Raw genomic sequence first — 20171 nt, 5'->3', positions numbered from 1 at the left:
TCATTTTAAATTACACACACCTATAATATATGATTCTTTAAATAATGAAGCTTTTAATATAAAATGGTAAATACATAATACTGTATAGATAATAGATATCGCAACACAAATAAGTGTAAAGATTAAATAAATAAATAAAGTTGTCTCGACATTTGCAGAACTGTGACAGATGGTAATCATGTCACCATCTCGTTAAAGTTAAATATCTCTTATATAACGTGATTTAATCGCTATAAATGTATTTGTGTAAATAAAACTTAGTCTGTGTATGATTACTTAAAACACTAGGTACGGAACGAATTCATCACTGCGCAATAACTGATCTTAAGTCTGTTGCGTATGAGTTTTCACTCCTGAGTGTACATGTTTTAAGTCAGATTTAAATAAATATTTTTTTGCATTTATTTTATCTCCTGTACAATATATTGCTTGTTTTCGGGTATACAAGAAAAATAAGAATGGACTGTGAATGATATAAAATTTGTACCTACTATAAAACTTTAGTACTAACTTGTTAAAACGATTTGTCACATTAAACTGTGTCATTATTAGTAATTACGAAGCAAACACAAAGCTTCGGAAAATTAAGAAAAATTAGAAAGAAGCGGAAGGCGAGGCGGTAACATCGCTTAAACGGCCACGTACAAAATTATAGGAAGCCGTGACAATTTTTTTCCTATATCCCGGAGCAGTCGGGAAGCTGCCGTGATTTATTTAATGAATAAAAATGCCTCCTCAGCGGGTACTCTGCGCCTCGCCCATTTGCCACTCTATTGCAATTAGCTGATTTGATAGCCTTTTTTTAAAAAATAATGCGAAATTACGTCCGCAGTAATGTTCAATTAAAATAAATCTATAGACCTATAAATTTAGTTCAGTGAGTAATCTCGCTAATTAGTTTGTAAACCGCTACATGTCCGTATAAAATGGAAGTAATAGTATATCTGTTAGTCGCACAACTGTAAGATATGAGTGTAAATGAAGCCGAGTGACGTCGAATTACGTAGCGCTCAATACGGCGCGTAATCGTATAACAAGATAACGCCTTGCTCGTATCCATCATCCGCACAACAAATTAAGCGTTCGCATACTGCATAGAACACTGCGAATTACAAGTGTAAATAAATCTTAAAGCCGCCCAACCACCTCCGTGGGCCGGGCTTTGGATGAAATGAAAAAAAAAACACCGAAACTCGTTAAAATAGCGGCTTAAAAAAGAAAAGCGCTGAAACGGTAAGGCTCGGCGGGTATCGGTTTTTCTTGACGCGGGCGGTTCGCTGGGCGGGGCCGAACGGAGTCAGTACCGCGCCGCCGGCCGGCCGAAGCGAACGTGTCTGCGGTTATTGTATCGCCCGCATCGGGCGCATGTTTCAGTGTAATTTCGTTATGCCGATGTCGTCGTGAATCTGTAACAAAAATGGACTTTCAGAGTGCTATGGAGACATTCGCCGAGGCATGGGCAGCTGCCAATACTGTCAAATCAGAGGCCCCGAGTGATTTATCACAGGTCAGTTTTTTGCACTTACATACTTTTTTACTGCTCTTGTTTGAATAAAGTTAAGTAATAATAACAAACTGTAAATTATAATTATGTGAAACTAAAATTGTTCAACACAATAATGCATAAAGGTAAATAGATTTAAAATGTATCTTTGTTGTTAATACGACATATGGAAGTTCTGAAAACTGCGCATAAACTGCACGTATTAATTCTGGCAGGATCCTTGTGATTTTGTAAGACAATACACACCTAATTGGTTCACCTAGACAATAAGCGGCCAAGTTCATCTTGATAACGTCCATTTGCATAAATATAATGACACGTACACTTGCATAAAAATAATTTCAATACTAACAATAGTAAGTGATATTTCAGCAAGGACAATTCGATACGACGCAGTTCAAAGTTTTACAATCCGAATAACTGAAATCTTGATGTCTTTTACATATTAAAATTATATTATGACTTAAGGATCATTATAAATACGTAAACTCTTATCAAGATACAAAAATCTAAATTGCCATTTCGGCAAACTTCCTCAGTTATCTCTAAAACTGCAAACTGTAAATAAATTGATTCGATTAAATAAAACTGTTTTCATTGTTTTAAAAGTTTATGCTAGAAATAGGACAAAATGCTTTTAGTAAAGTTTATTTTAAAACCTTAATTCTTTACTACCAAATATTTGGGCTCTAGGAATCAATATAGAGTAACATAGATTACTTATTGTTTATGGAATGTCGATGATTAAGCAATGTAACGGTTGTCGAAATTATCTTTTGTAATAGTAAATTAACAGTTAATTGTGATTCACAAATTAAATAGCACTTAAAAATGATTGTGTTAAAGGAAATCAATTTATCCAGCGTGCTTTACATAAAATTGAATAGCTTTATTTAACCTTGAAATTTAAACACTATATATATTTTTCACGAATCCAAATAAAAGATTTGTTATCGGAAAGGAAGTTTTTAGTTTTCCTTATTATTTATATTATTTTTTATTTTCAAATGTCAATGCAGCTAATGTATGTTTATTTTTTTATTTTTGAAGGTCGATTAAATTAGACTTTGTGACTGGTTTTCAATGTTGAGAAGTTTGAGATAGTTTTAAGGTTATTTATTGCCTGTTATTAAAGATTATAATGTCTTATTTGTTTTATTATAATTAGATATTTTCAATGGAAATAAGGTCTACTAGTATTCACATATTAAATTTAGTGCCCAGAAGCTTTTAGGAATTTGATTCTTTATTCATTTTTTGATATGTTTTTAAATATTCTAAATGTCTTAATAAGCATCGACATTATTGTTTTTTTACGGCACTTATTGAATGTGGAAGTGATCTGAAATATAGTGATGGAAACAGAGACTAGTATTCAAGGCGATAAAATTTATATTTTTTTTTATTGAATAAAAATGAGATGTCATGATAAAAAATGCAACAATATAGTTAAATTATAGCAACTTCTGGTCAAATGTTATTGAAAATTAGTGATGAATGCAATGAATTTCCGGTAATATTAATAGATCGTATTACGAAATAATGACATTTAGTAATGTGGAATGCAAATCTAACATTAATTATTATGAAATTCCATTGAAGTATTTAAGAAAGCGGAACGTGGCTTGTAAATGGTTTGAGATCGAAAAGGCATTAAACCATAGCTAATATAGTCGTTTCTTAATCACTGTCATTAATTCGAAATTAGTACATTCAAACCCATAATTGGTGTTGGGTCCGGATGTATTCAAATAAAACTAATTAAAAAAGTTATATTAAGGAGGTGCGAAATTTGATCTGTAATCTAAATAAAGTGATCCATCTTATCTATATGATGATGTAAATATCTACGTCCGAATACGATTTGTCCTATAGTATCTATAAGAAATATAAATACATTTTTTTTTAATTTTTTTAAGTAACAGTTGTCAAATGACAAGCTAGACAGAGATTATGGATTTCCATTTGTCACTCTATTGTCAAACCTGACTTCTATGTTTACAAAATCGTATGTGGGCCTAATAGGAATATTTGTGAAAATCGCCTTCGTATCTTAATCGTCAATTATGTCGAAATTAGTATGAGTTTTTTGGTGTACTTTACGCCCGATAATGGAGCTGCACAATTTTTGTTGATGACGATACGATGACCCTTGTCGCAAATATTTGGACTAGGCTCATAGATATTTTATGAACAAAATAACAATCATTCAAATCTTCTCTTCAACCATATGATATTTGCTAGTTTATAGTTCATGTTATGGTCTATTAAGCTAGGGTTTCGTAGATAAATTCTAATATAAAGCTTTCGACTATTGACCGCATGTTTTGAACACCAGATGTACTTATACATGGCATTATCAATGGAAACCTATTTTTATATCTAAGAAGACATTTTTTTGTAATTAAAGTAAGAAATTATATAATACTTTATAAATGTTTTGGTCATTAAGAAAATAGTAGTAAAATAAACAAAATAAGCGTAAAAAAATTAAAAAGAAATACATATGACTGTAAATATAAATTGAATGAAATGATTACAATTAAGTTTCTTTGGAGCAATGTCGCAATTCACAATCAATGTACGGGTCAGAAAAACCACAGGCGCTTAGAAACCCCTTAAATCATGCTTCTTATGAAATTGTACGTGTTTATTATCAATTGCATTGTAGAATATGTACTAAGAAAAATGTTTTATTTTTAAAAGAAATCCATAAGAATTTCCAAAACTTTTATATGCGCTTTTATTTTATGCTAATATGTTTGTATTAAATTCCTTTAACGAAGTACATCAATTTGCATCTTGTTAGAAATCAAACCAAATTAAAAAAGCTTTTTTCAATCGAATAAGTAGTAGATTATAATGTTTACAATATTCTGAGAATCACCAATTTTTTTTTGTATATCCCTTTCAAAATTGTACAGTACCTCCTCCTGATTCATTTCATCAATTTGTGAACCCCCAATTTGAAAATCATCTAGGAATTGTTAAGTTGGACCCCCTGGGTTCAGAACTTTGGGGGTCACTGATTTTTGTAATAAGCAAATTGTGACTCAGTCGTAGCATAATGAGGAGTTTAATCTGTTACAATACCTTCCTTAAGAATATGTTGACAAGCCGTGTTTGGAACCGCACAGTGAATTTCCACTGCGCTACTTATCTTTAAACATGACAGTATGTTAAATAGAACAATAAATACTTATGTCTTTCAAATCACAATCAATTTGAATAGGCAAAGATATAATAATAACTGGCGACAGATAAACAGTAGGTAAATATGGGTTTATCTGCAACAAACTACAATCTCGACATCCACGTCCTTTATTTTATTGTTTAATCTATAAAATAAACTGTGGAAAACCCTTACCTGAATCTACAATTATTTTGAATTTTATGATAGGAATGTAAAACTAAAATAGTTATTTCTTTTTGTAAAATTTTCGTTTATAAAAATTTTCACATGTTAAAATAACTTTTTTAACGCTGTAACCGAAAACAGATATCTAAATATGCAGTTAACATTAGTGAGAGTTCTGGATTATTTCACTTATAAACATTTGGTATCGAACCGGTATTTAAAAGAACCTTCCTGATAAAAATTTATCGGAAAAAGGATACTACTATTAGTTCAGTACCAATTATTAATTCCTTATCCCAACGTAATATTATTTATTGCAAATAAAATAAAAATTATTTCGTCATTAGGAGAAAAGAAACATTAGAAACATGCAATGCGCTATTGTTCTTTTTTATTGCAAATAAAATAAAAATTATTTTTTATTACAAAACAAACGAGGAATTTTGTGACTTCAGCCAGTACTGTCTAAAAACAACATTGGAAAGGTGCAGATTTTAATCTTTATTTTACGATAATATTCTGTGGTCCTGGTACTTCAACGGTCGTGCTATAACATCCATGCGTTATGCTAAAAATTAACGAAATATTTTCGGATTCTTGGAAATACACATCCCAATCAACTAAATTCCGGTATCATTGCATATTACATTCCAAGGATTGATAACGCTATAAACGTAATCTATCTGGCATAAAATAAAATTATATGAAAAAAATAAATCAAAGCACAAATACAATTATTGTTATCTAAAACGGCTACCGGCCAGTAATCTGTGTCGACGATAATCGATCAAGAATAATTCGATTTTGACGTCCACTAATAATATCGATATCGATAGCGGTGTTTATAAATATACGGCTGTGAGCTAATCCATTATCTCGGATTATTGTTTCCCGCGATAACTTTATTACCTTTTACTGATATGCGTGTTGCGCCTGCCGGGTGGAACGAAAAGTAGTGTGCATTATAGAATGCAGTACGAAATTTTAATACAACAGTGGCCACACATATTGTTGTGTCTGAAGTCTATTAGCAATGCAATAGCTCAAAACTGACGTGAGATGGGAGTAAGAGTCACTAATCTATGGTGTATGTGGATCTCGCTCATTCCATGTATCGTATAAGATTGCTTTTGTAGCTAACAGCCTCTCAAATATCGGCGCATTTAAATTAGGCCCATTAATATGTGGGTCAGCAACAGTGATCAGAGACAACAGTTTATAGCTATCATCTTTTTTTTTTTTAATTTAAGTGATTTTTTATACGATGCTTTCAATATAATATCGATTATCTAATAAAATTAGGCAATATTTATATATGTTAGCAAACCTGTTTCTGTGAACGTAATGACAATATTTTCGTTTCAAACGGCAAAAAAATGCAAACGATTTTAATGGAATAGTAATAAATTTGAAAGTCTATCGAATTTTAAGATATGTCTAGGATTACAGAAAATATTTACAACCAAACAATAGAATAGTTTAACTTTTTTTCTTTCATCAGAATGTTTGTCGTTTTAATGACTGTCATATATGTCACATATGATAGAATCGATTACTTGTGCAGGAACTACGTATTCATGTTTTGTACTCAGTACCTACTAATATTAGTATATATACATTTTAAAACTTCAAAATATTTAAATTGGGTTTGGATGTACTCAATATTAACACTTTCATCATGACAACACAGTAGAAATACCGGTACCGTTATCGTATATGGACTTCTTCATCTTATAAAGCGCAGAAATCAGTACAAAAAAGCATTATACCCAAATTACATCTTCAGATAGGTAGATAGAAAGTGGCGCGTGCCGCGTCTACTGTGTCTGCCACAAAAAATGTTTGGAGCCGTAAAGTGGATTGATAAATCCGTGCAATTACACACGTCTGGGGCGTGGCTAGTGAAATATTCCATGGTTCAATTTGCGCTGGCCGCTGCTGCCGCAGCCAAGGTGATTGGATTCAAACCTTATTACTGGCCACGCGACTGTTTTCTTTGTGATGTTATAATCGAACCTTAACTGACGTGGATCATTTTTTTCTTGGATTTCGAGCATCATCCTGTTTTTTGTATTTCGGCTCGAAGATGACGTACACTCTTGCTTTTGTTGTTCGAACGATGATTAACTCGAAGTTATGAGCTGCGTTTTTCATCGCGCCACTGATGCGACATAGGCGACTTTTTCGCAGACTTCAATTTACGATATATAAAAAAAAAGAATGTAAAACGTACAATTAATCGAGTCAATGTGCACGGTAAGGTTAATTCTTGTCGTCGGGGAGTGAGTTTTTGTGGTGTGGCTGGCGGGAAGCGAGTGGCCACCGGCCAGTGGCCAGCGCGCGGTTCGCGGCCAGCACGCGCCGCCGTCGTAATGGGCTCCATCTCGCGGATAAAGCGGCGACACCGTTACCTTTCTCAAATCACGTACACTATTGTAATATCCAATCGCTGAGAAATGAGATTGCGGCTAACAAGTTATTTACATTGACGTTTTAATGTGTAGCTCGATCGAAAAAACTATTTAAAAACGTAATTATAAAATGGTGTCTGTAATAGCCGGCGTACGCGCCGGCACGCCGCCTTTGTGACGCAGCTAAACCCCTAAGATTAATTTTAGCGGCACAATGAACCAGTTTATAGCCTGACAATGCATACTTCAATAAATATAGCTTGCGATATTGCCTTTGTCAATCCTCAAGTTGCGAAAGCTGCAACCTGCCGCCTGGAACTGCTCCCGGCCCGGGAAGATAGGATCTTTATTGCGTCTTGTTTTTGGAAGAAAAATGATTAATATAAGGTATCGGAGCGGACGGATAAGTAGTGGAGATTGACGGTGTGTCGGGGTCTGTGACCGGGCGCGGGGCGTGAGGGACGCGCGGGGTCGCGGGCGGGGGACGGTCGAAAAGCCGCGAGGCCGCATTGCGCGGACGCGACCAAAAACTAACCATAATTTACTGGCTACTTGCCGGACGACCGACGACACGCGCGCACCTTTTTTTACATCACCCCTGATCCTGTTACAAAGCAAATTTCTCACGAAGAGCTACTTAAAAAAATTGTCCGGAATAAATTAAACTCGAAAGATTTCTACCGTAGGTGTCGTACCAACGATGAGATTTGGTGCGCAATTTGCCGGGCCATTGTCTATATATAATTTGATTTATCGAAACTTGAACTCTGCTTTGCGATATCGCCTGAGCACTACAGCCGTGCGCTGTTTTTATTGCGCGGTTCAAGATAAGGAGCTGCTGCGAGTACGAGACCGCATTCGCGCGCTTTTTGCTTGTTCGCGGGTGGGCAGGACGATCTGGGTGTTCAGTTAACACGGACCAGCATCGAAACTTACTTAGTATGCCATTTTTTGGTCAGTTCCTTGAAATGTGATTAAATAAGGATTCATATTACTTTACTCTGAATGCTTCTTGGTTAAGGATATATTTTGTTAATGTTTGTTTTTATTTGAATGAATTAATGAGTATGAGACACTATTAACATTAAGTAGTACTAAGTAGGATCACTATGGTTGGTTCGTTAAAGTATAAGAACACGTGGAATTTTATAATGGAGCGTATAAAATGCTTTTAATTTAATGATCTCCACAATTATATAAGATTTCAAACAATGTAATGTAAAGTAAAATAAATATTATTTATGTGGTAGTCCTGGTCACCGACAACAAGTGAAACGCTTGCTCGTTTGTCTCTAAAAAGTGAGCTGCAACTTAAATATGCATCGATTCTTGAAAATACAAATGTACGTACACAAAAATGCTCGCCTTTCTCCGAGGCGTCGCGCAATCTAGCGATTACCTGCTTTGTACCCCCCTCATTATGCAGATTCTGGCCAAAAAACGAATAAATTTAATAACGCGTTCGTGAGCATGCGTTATCGAACGCACTCGCGATAATCTGTGCGCGCGCCGCGCCGCGCTGGCCGCGCAATTATTGGCGGGAACGCGAGCCGCTTTCCCGCTTCCCGGCCACATTCAAAACTTTTAATGTAACTTTCACGATGTCCAATCATTTCACAATTATTTCCACTTGCAATGTAAATTTTTCATTACTTAATCCTAACGAAATCGTTTCTTATTAAATTTCAACGTGACTTAAAAGTTATTTATCTCTCTTTGTCGTGTTTTTTTCTTTCGTTCATTACAACGCTTATTTGTGACTCTTTCATCGTTGAAATTGATGTATCTAATTTCCGACGACATACTTTTTTGTGTCAACATTGTTCACCGCGCGGACTACATTAAGTTTTCGCAATATTTTAATCAAATGCGATAGTGAATGAACAAATTGATAGTTGGCAACAAGGCAATGCATAGTGCCGTTAAAAGTGTAATTGAGGAAAGAATTCTATATATTTTTGTTAGTCATAATATAAATGTAAAGCTTCCCATTGTATTGAGAGTATACGATATGATTGTAATTGTATGTTGTAAGATATTGTGGTGGCCTAATCTTCGCACCTGAGGAGTGCAATAAATAATGAACAAGCTAAGTAAAGGAGTGCCACCCTAAAGCTTAGAGTAAACTGCATAAACCTTGCTTAGTTAAATCTAATGACAACATTTGAGTTCAATTTTATTACCAATCCAAAGTTTACAATTGCAAAAGTAAAGATTTTTATAATCAAATTTAAAAAAACGTATTCGAAATTTTGATGATGTTTTTTGGTTTATATAATTTGAAACCTAATTTAAAAAATACATTCATTTTAAGAACTTTATAAATATTTATAGTTTTAATGTAATATTAATAATGTTTTCATCTTCACAAGCTGTTTGGTAACACTTTAGATTTAGCTTATATTTTCGTAACATCGTATTATTATTTTTTTATTAATCATGACATTATTTGTTTGTAAGCGTGATAGCGAGGTGATGTTTCGGGGCAGCGGGTGAAGTGTCCAGGCGGGGGATCAGGTCGGGCTCGGCCAAAAACTGGCCCCGCACCTTAGCCTTGAATGGCTTAGCCCCTGGTCAGGACCAAATAGCTGACGTGGCGGCACCAGCCGCGCCCTGCATACGCAATGCGATACAAAACGCACAGCGAATCCGTGGAGTAAAGGAATATTTTTTCCAGTATAGTAAAATATGATAGTTATCGAAATCCAATACTTCCTAATTGTAAAGCTACTATGAAACGTTGTATAATAAATGCTAATTTCATAACAAAAACATTAAATAAAATACATGACTACACTAGATTTCCAAAATAAGAAGATAGAGTTTTGCCTACAAACACGTAATATTGGTACTAATATCTCTAATCTTGTCTTTGTATTAAGTTGAAATTATGTAAAAAAGCAAAGATGGAGCGAATTAATTAATAATTTACAAAATTTTTGTGAATTAAATTTACATTTTGAATTCAAAGTGGAAAAAAACCAAAAAGCATTAAAATTCTTATCAGTGGTTTTGGCATAGATGATAAATAAGAAAAACATATTCTACTTTTAGGATAGAAGTGAGAGGAATATTTTGATAATAGATGGATTTCAAAGATTTTTTAAGAAAGATGTTTTACAAACTGATTACAATGTTTTTTACATACGCGATAAAATTATATTTCCTGGAGTATAAATTACTTTCAACCAAAATAACAAAAAATATACATAAGTTTTAGTAGCAAATCGACTCCATGTATTTCTTGATTCCGGTAATGGAGTATTTCGTATTTGCTTCATTTTTATTTTTTGCCAGGCCGATTACGCGAACGCGATCTCCTCATCATTCCCGGCGAAATTCGGGAGCGTCTCAGCCATCCAGCCTCCAGATATTAATTATTGATTGACGATAAAGCATGCGTAAATATTATTTGCCTGCTATGATTACAAACTCGCTTTTTGTTGATGTCAGAAATTTTCTTGTACATACATATATGTATGTATTTAGTTCTTAAGTATCACGTAAAATATTTTAATTAACTCTTTCTTTTGTTTGAATTCAAAATTAATAACTAATAGACAAACTTTAATAAAACGAAGTATTAATTGCTTTTAAAATATCCTTTTTAATCAAAGCTTAAGAAAGTGAGCTTTAATCAGTTCATTTTTAGTTCAGTTTTGGATTAAGAATTATATCCAATATTAAACTGCAAAACAGAATTTTATATGCATAATGATATACGACATGAGAGATATGTAACATCTGATGAAATCAGATTTTTATTTTAATTTGTAATTAATACAGTTTGAAAAATTATTGATTTATACTATAAGGGGTCCCAGTAATCGTTTTACGGTTAAAATATCAAATATAAAGTAGTTAATGGTATTGCCAAAGGCATCTTCAACCGCGAAGCTTTAATCTCCATAAAAATCTAAGTTGAGAAATGAATGACAAAAAATATGAAAGGAGAAATTTAGCGAGATAGCAATCCCCATACACGACACTAATAAAAGAACAATGGGCCTGTTAATTACTAAAATATCCGCGGCTCTCACAGCGGCCCGCGTCAGCTGTCGTCTGCGCCGGCGCAGCCTGAAGAGCTCATACAAAACAGCTTCATCACCCTACTATTTAATCCATGCTAAGCGAACTCTACGCGACCGCAGAAGCTGTGGACTGTGGACAAATTGTGTAGCTTGTAGTATCACAATCAAACAGTCAAGTCAAAATCAGTCACAATCAAAACAACACAAGTCACAATCAAAAGAAAAACCGAAGTAAAAGCCTTGCCTAAACCTTTTTTGGGTAGTTATTATAAAGACGTTTAAGTCTCACTTTTAAAGGTTCATTTTTTTATCAAATTTTATTTTTATTAACAATGCAATTAAAATTGCTCAAGTCTGTTGCTTTCGCGGTGGCGACCAAGTGCTTGTATTGTGCCTAAAACAAAGGGTCCTGTAGCACCACTTGAGCTTAATTTTGGAGTGCGAGTTAGTATTTGAATTGGTTTTAATCGTGGGATAAACAATGGAGAGAGCGCATTCGTGCATGGCGACACGCCCCGCGCATGTGTGAGTCCCTTACTGCACTCAATTTCGTAGAATTTACTTGTATTATTATAGATTTTCAACTACTGCATGCGTATCGAATGTGTCCACATAGCGGCTAGGTCCGTGACGAGGCGGATAAATTCGATTATCCGCCGACTAGTCCAGTTACACAGTTCGTGTGACTGAAGAAGTCAATTCTTGAAATACATTCTAGGCAAGAAGTAGGTACTTGCACTCTACATGGAACAAACAAAATAAACATTTAATCTCATTAACATTCAACGGATGAATAGCATTTAGCTTACAAACTTGCTTTATTTGTGTTAGGGTACTTCAAGCGCTTTACATAAGAGAATTTATTGATTAACTAGCTGTCGCCCGCGACTCCATCCCAACGCGAACGTTATTCCAGACTATGTTCTACATCTACGCCAAATTTCAGTGAGATTCAGCCATTCTGTAGATACCTTCTAATAAACATCCATTCATCCAAACATTCAATTTTATTAAGAAGTATAATTTCTTATTTAGTGTTTGGAATTAATATTAATTAGTTTCTTATTTTCTTTTTTTATTCGTATAATCTTTTAACGTTTCAAAATGATTTAATCATATTCATATCTACTTAAGAACATTAGGTATACATAATAATGTTAAAATATATAATGTGCAGTCACTTATGAAGCAGTTCTCACAATAATATAATAATTATGTTAGTGTCTACTGCGATTTTACCCTCTCAAGTTCTCTGTCCGCTGCATTCTTTGCATTTTTATACACTTCATCAAGTTTTTCCTAAAAAAAAGAAGTAGAATTGTACGTTTCTAACAGTACAAGAGTTCATTCGCATTGTAGAAGCGTTAGATTATCGTATGAATACGCGATAATAAAAAAGGCTACGACGATTGCATATCGAGTTGTATGTAAATTGTGAACGAACGAGTTACTGTGAGGGTGGGGGTGAGTGATGCGAAACGCGTGAGCGACGGCAGCGGCTCCCGCGCCCGCGCAGGCAAATGACGGAAACGCACACAACTGTAGCCCTACGTCACACGTCGCACAGAGACATGCAAACGTCGGCACGTTAATGTAGTATCGTGAAGTAGATACTAGTAATCCATTGTTAAACACATGAATATGTAAATAATTATTTTTACGCTACTGACGTTTGTGCGCAAGTGTTGCCGTTTTACTTTTTTGTCCCCGTTTACGGAAAAGGTGCAAGGCCCTTGCGGAATGTAAACTGTAATATGCCAGCAATTAGATATATAGTGTATAAGGTATTAAAAATTTTTCGTATTAATAAAAGAGCCATACAAAAAAAAGATTATTGTTTTTTGCGTGAACAACAATTAAACACACGCAAAAAGAACATGTTAAATAACTTAATTTTAATCTAATAAAAGATAAAATTGAAGTAATTTTCCCCAACATCGATGTTCAATGTTGATGTAGATGGGCCATCTCTATTCGCTCGATGGCGTTAACGTAGTTTCATGTGAACGTGTAAATAACGTTACGATCTATGAACACGTTGAGCGATAAGCTTCAAAAATATTAGTGATGCGAAAAAAAAAGAATCGTACAGGTAATTACCGTATTGCGTTAGAAATCGTACACGGCTACAGCTGTGCACGCATCGAAATTAAGTAATTAATTCAACGGCGGTCGTATCGAGCGACCATCTCCGCGATACTTGTCAGACGTGTAACGATGGAAGCTCTTTTGAAAACAGTAGTAGGTAGACAAGAATAATAACTTACGGCATGTTTCCGAAAGACATGTCAAAACTTTAAATAATAGTAAATACACATATGTTGAATCAAATCGAATTATTTAAGCAACGAATAATCATTCAAATTAATATGTTTTTCACTAACATTAGTTTTCAAGACTTGAGTAAAAGTACACTTTTTTTTTTTTTTTTTCAAAATCGTACTAGAAATTAAAAGGAGAAAAAGGAGGTCGATAGGATTATCATCAGCGACAGCTCTCATTTAACATTTGAAAGGGTTTAAGGGTTAGAAGATGGCTAGGGAATGTTTGTTTAAAAAAATATTCGTGAGCAGTATTACGAGGCACCGTCGCACGCACTCGTTTATCGATCTATCGGCGGATGTGTAGACGATTGGCATCGGTTGCGCTAACCGTCGCAACGCTGTTTTCCATGTTAAAAAAAATTACTCAATTACAATAATGGTCCTCCCAGTATGGGATGCCAACGGTGTATATGCAAATGATCTGAGTAATTAATAAGGAAATTGTTTTCAATGTGTGTTGCATGCCTGGCAACGTATGAAAAACACAATATAAGATGGATAAGTGTACAAATAGGGGGATATAAATCGTTTGCGTAACTAACTCGGTTTAAATTATTATAATTAAATTGTAACAACTTTATGGTTTTGTTTATACGATTGTCATCTCTAATAAGTTGCTGTTGCCATTTTCTTTTCTCAAAAAAAAAAAAAAATTATTACCGTAAATAATAAAAAGTCAAATACAATATCATCCCTTTATGTCTTTATATATTACCTTATATTATATTAGGAAAATAAGAACTATTAGAATTTTTTAGATCGTTTACTTACGGATGTGTTTTATCCAAATCTATAAAATGGTATCCGCTTTAGATGTTATCTCTTAAAATGACGCAAATCGTTAAATCTGAATAGCTCTAAAGCTCTATATGGTCTTTAAAATTCTTAGACCGATACGCATTTTAAGTGCTTTGTTTGTCAAAGTTCTTTATAAAGCAGCTTAAGGTACTCAAAGCTTGGGAAGGGAAGCAAAGGGTTCTTTTAGAAAGTTATCTCAAACTTCATCTCAGTGAAATAAATTAGGATTAATTGATCCTTACGTTAAGCTATGTGAATATTAAAAATAATTGTTAAGACCACTGTATATACTTTGTGTTACCAATTTGTCTAATATTTAAGTCTGTAAAAATATATTTTTTATAAGAGCAAATGATTATTGTATTATGAGTATATTTCGCTTACAAAGATTAGTGATTGATTTGAGTGCGATAGAGGCCGGATCTTGACATTTATAGCTCTATGGAGGGCACAAACTATTTTAATCTTTATTCGTTGACATTTGTATAATTTAATGATTTAACAATATTTTAAGATAGTGGTGACTTTTGGAAAATTTTATATATTCTATGCCACAGTAGTGTCATATTTATTATAGTCTGGAACGGTTAAGTAAATGAGCTGCAACATAGTTTATTATATATTACTATGATATAAACATAATTAATATTACTTTTTAATCTATTATTGACAAGACAGCGACTAATTTGTTAACCTTTGACCGGGACCCCGGGACTGGGATCTCAAACCGGGACTATCCCGGTCAAACCGGGACGTATGGTAAGCCTACCTATACTAATATTATTGTATTGAATAGGCTCCGAAACTATTGAAAATTTCACTGTTGCGAAGCTACACTGTCTTCGGGTGACATAGGCTATATTTATTATTAGATTTATTAAATTTCGGGTGGATTAAGTAACGGGCAACTACTATTACAATTCTATCTACACAATTAATAATAATTGGAGTGTCCGAATTTGTTTCAGGTTATCTCCGAAACGACTGGAATGATTTTGACGGGAAGGTTGCTGATGTGTGTGGGAATATTACGATCTCTGATTAAGTGGTGGGCAACCACTAGTACCTTATTATCCTTGTATAAACTGAACACTCAAATATTATTTGATGTTTTCTTTAACTTAATATGATATTAATAAAATTCCATAATATTTAGTTACTATTTTTTTAACTTGAGTTACTTAGTGTGACGCTCAATCGTTTCATAGGTACCCAAGCAGACATTGTTGATTTCTCTCATTAAATCTAAACCAAGGGTACTTACTACCTAAGCAAATAATTCAGAGTGTTAGTCTTAGACTAAAATGTTATGTAGGTAACGTATCAATATTTTTTGTCACCATATAACGGATGCGAAGTCGTTATTTTTGTAAGTTGCAAATGTATTATGTGTATACTTTTTATTGCTGGCTTAATTATAAAAATCTAGAGTATTAAAAAAAATCAAGGATAATGGTTATGGTAGATTTACAATTACTTGTTACCGTAATGAGTTTTTTTATTACAAATTTATTTAAACAAATATAAATTCAATGGAAAATTGACTGTTATTCATCTATCTTATACTAGCTTTTACCCGCGACTCCGTCCGCACGGAATAAAAAAAATGCACACAAGATAAAAAAGTTCCTATGTCCGTCTCCTACTTCTAAGCTTGATGGGGAGGTAGCTTAGAACTAGGAGACGGTCTTAGGAACTTTTTAATCTTGTGTGCATTTTTTTTATTCCGCGCGGACGGAGTCGCGGGTAAAAGCTAGTTTCTAATAAACCTAAAGAAAACAAAAAAAAAAAACATAGAAATTTTAAAGTAATTAATTACGTTGATCACCCTTGACTGATGTCAATCAGTTGAACTTACCAGGTTATTTTTTTTAAAGTATAATTTTTCAATTTTTTGTATAGAAATGATACAAAATGCAGAGTTACGTAAACTGATGAACACATAACAGATAAAATCGTATTTTGACTTAATTTGATTATGCATAAAAAGTCACAATGTCGCCAAAAAACACCTAATTTAAGACCAATAAACAATTTTTTTGCCCAATTTAGCTTATCTGTCTATTGTATTGAATACACGATTTTATCATTAGCTGCTGCTACTGGGTTTTAGTTAATGTGTCGCCATCTAAATCACTTTGGAATATTAATCGATAGTGATATTTCAAGAAATACGAGATTAGTATTGGAGTGGTTTAAGTTGATTTAATGTTATCAAATACGTTTAAATTATTAAATTAAGGGTGAGAGGGGTGGGGTTAGGTATCTGTAACCCGATGGCGGTTACAGGCTCTCAGGTGTGACGCGGCGGAAGCGTACTATCATTAACCTACCCACATGTAGGTGCGTGTTCGAAGCACGCACCCCCACACTATCGCCGTCGCTTTGTTTACGCAAAATGCCCTCGTGTGCGTAAATTTTATGCAAGGGGACGGACTGTTGCTTTTTATTCCCAAACTTGTTCTTTATTACTCCTAAAATACAGTTAGACACTATTTAGTTAAACACATCTTTTAACCCTTTGACCGACGCTGATTGACATCGACGTCAACTTGGTTATAAAAAGTTTTTTTTGCTCTTAATATGTATCATAGAAACTGCTTGCAGTATAAGCACTTTGTTATTTATTTGTCTAGACCTTATTTTGAAGTCCAATGCATAATTATATTTCAATAATAATTATTTCTGGTAATATCTAATACCAGCGTGGGCGTGGGATGACATATGTTTAAGCTAAAATGTAATTGAAACACTGTCTAATTTTTTAATGGTTAAGCTCGTTTACTTTTTAACCTAATTTTCCATTATAAAATTAATGTATTTTGAATTATTTTTCTATTACTTTGGATTTCCTTAATGGATTTCGGTTTAGCATTTTATATTCATAGATCCGATAGCCTACGAGGTCGTTATACTGTTGACAGTATATTTTATGTTTTAAGTAGATAATTAACATATATATGCAGTTTAACCAATCTGATTATAATCTATGCTGTAGAAATTTGATGAGCTCTAAAAATCAAAATTAGAATTTCAAAAAATACAAGATATCATTTCGAAAAAAAACTAGCACTGATAAAAAGTTGTTCTTCTAAAATTTATCTCAATGGATATATGTAAAATATTTACATTACAATCTTAATACAGGTTCATTATACTCGTAAATGCCACCGTAACACGCACGAAACCGGCACACAAATATTTGATATATTTTTCAAATTTCCTCAATAAAATTTTTGAGTTTGAATTAGTCGTGACATTAGCTGATGTCTTTTTTGAAGATATAAAATTAATTAGCTATATATATTAAAATATGGTTTGTGATAAACACCGAATTAATGTAAAACCAGTGCTAAAGTAGACTAATTTGAAACGTACCATAACGTCGCCTAGAGCAGCTGTGTAAAATTCCGCGCCGGATTATATACTTATTTTATCATTTGATCTTTATATAAACATATTTAAAATAAGATGGCTACATAGAGTCATCCACTATCAGTTTATCAAAGCATTTATACTAGTAAAAAATAGTACAATACAAACAAACAAACTTTCCTTAAATGCATTTTTATACAAATTATTTCAAATGTTGCATACGCATTAATCGTTTTGTTCATTTATATTTTATACTAATCTATCTTACACAGAATGTTGTGAAATTATTAATTATACAGGATGTTGCAAAAAGGTTGTAAAGGAAATCAAAAACTGGCACTTTATCTGAAATGTAAAACGAGGTAGTTTATAAATTTATTTTATTTATTAATTCGGGTTATAGTCCAGCCCTGTGCTCGCATACCCGTGCTCCCGGCGACACGCATGGCTTAACGACGGGTGGACAATAAAATTTAAACGTTTAAAAACAAAAAAAAAACTTTATTCTGACCAATTGTAATCCCTATTTTGGATATAAGATATAATACATTTACTGTTCTCTCAAATAGCAAGCTAATAAATTTATTTTAAATTATAGCTGATTGAAAAATATCAAGATTTAATTGCAACAAGTATATTTAAGACCGTTTGTGGGATTGACTGATTATTAAGTGATTCATGGCGGTAATAAAGTGAGATGCTATTAAACTAATATATTGGACTATGACCGAGCATTTTAGGAATTAACAGTCGAAAGTGTTGCTATCAGAAATGACAATGACTAAAAAAAAAAAACATAAAAACTCTTTAGGTACCTGTATAACAGACAGCTTTACTTTATTACCTAATTGGATTATAAGAGAATCGGTTGTCGGAAACTGTAAAAGTTCTTACAGTCACGTCGTTTAATCGTTACTAAGGTAGTACCTTTCCTTTTACAGATATTTTAGTTGTGAAAACAAACGGTTATTTTTATTAGTACACACCAGTGGTTCTTAAACTTTTTGGGCTACAGTACAATTTTAGGAACTTCTCATATATGACTGTACCTTAGATTCTAGGTTCAATTTTCTTAGGCCCCTAGAAGAATCAAACAGCGATTTATTTAAATAAATATTTCAAGATATTATTTTTACGTATTAATTAACTTTTGACGGTTTTTTTCTTTGGTTACTTAAAGTACCGCCCTTTGGCTCCGCGTAACCAACTTTGATTAACTCTGGTATACGTCATCTTATATTAGTTGATTTGAAACATTCATTCCATATCGTTATTTAAGCAATAAATAAAAATTTCTAGTTCAATGAATAAAAGCTTTTAAGGTGTATGAATATTAAAGTTTTTTATATTCAATGTGCTTGCGTCAGAAGTGCTAATTCGTTGAATAATTCACGTTCAGCGCCTCAAATTGCAGGCATGTGTATTCAGCTATAGTTAATTAAGTTATTCCTTAGGGCTACAAGGTGTTTATAATTAACCAGCTGATACCGGTATTATCCAGTATTTATTGCACTGACATTAGGATTAGGACACGACTACGAAGCGTTGTAGTTGTGTATTGTGCTATTCAAACTTTATAGCGGCTTGCAAGATTTGCTTGACTACTTCGCGCGATACGCTGCGAACAAAACCATATAAGTTATCGGCGCAACGTAAAAGATGGCGGGCATACCTTATAGTCAGCGAACCTATCAACCATATGCGAAGACATGCGCTGGCAAATTACCATGAGTCATTATAATTTTTTTATATTGTAATAACCGTGATATAGTTTGAATATTACAATATTTTTATATTATAACAGTTTGAACATTTAACAATTGTTAATGAGATATCACCACTGCAATATTTTCTTTGGTATGAAGCGGATTCTTATTAAAGAAATTCAAATTTGTTCTTTTTTGTAAAAAAAAAAAATTAAGTGATTTACAGAAAATGAAATTGACCACTTGATTGTTTAACATTTATCTCAGATGACAAATTGTTTTAAATTGAATTAACATAATATAAATATTTATTATCGTTTCAAACTCGCAAATGACTAATACCATCTGGGGTCTAACACTAAAAAAGTAATTTCATTTATATTCTACATACTGTTCTGTTTTCCTAATCCGTTATATAAATTTGAAATTTGATTATGTGAAAGAGGATATGCGTAAGAAGGAAGTTGAGATATAACGGCTGATAGAGATGTATGGAGGAGTAGTACGTACTGTGCCGACCCTCCATAAGAATAAGGGCAGGTTGACGATGAATTCATTCATAATGCCTGTTTTTAACTTGTATCTAGTCTTTAGAAATTGTATTAAAGTGCTGTAAAATTTATTATAATAGTTGACTAATTTACATTTCCTTTCAAAGACATTA

The 20171-nt window shown here is 33.3% G+C and overlaps 1 protein-coding gene across 1 annotated transcript in view; it reads left to right on the top strand.

Moving 5' to 3' along the window:
• Positions 1-1291: 1291 nt before the first annotated feature.
• Positions 1292-20171, top strand: part of LOC106714446 — a 71499-nt gene continuing 52619 nt past the window's right edge. Inside the window, exon 1 of the mRNA XM_014507499.2 lies at positions 1292-1507. Within this exon, the coding sequence (XP_014362985.2) occupies positions 1418-1507 (90 nt within the window). The 5' untranslated portion in view covers positions 1292-1417. The remainder of the gene's footprint in view (positions 1508-20171) is intronic.

This window comes from Papilio machaon, chromosome 2, assembly GCF_912999745.1.
Source record: "Papilio machaon chromosome 2, ilPapMach1.1, whole genome shotgun sequence".
Classification (NCBI taxonomy): Eukaryota; Metazoa; Arthropoda; class Insecta; order Lepidoptera; family Papilionidae; genus Papilio; species Papilio machaon.
The sequence above is the reverse complement of the archived record's forward strand: the minus strand, read 5'-3'. Positions and strand labels throughout refer to the sequence as shown.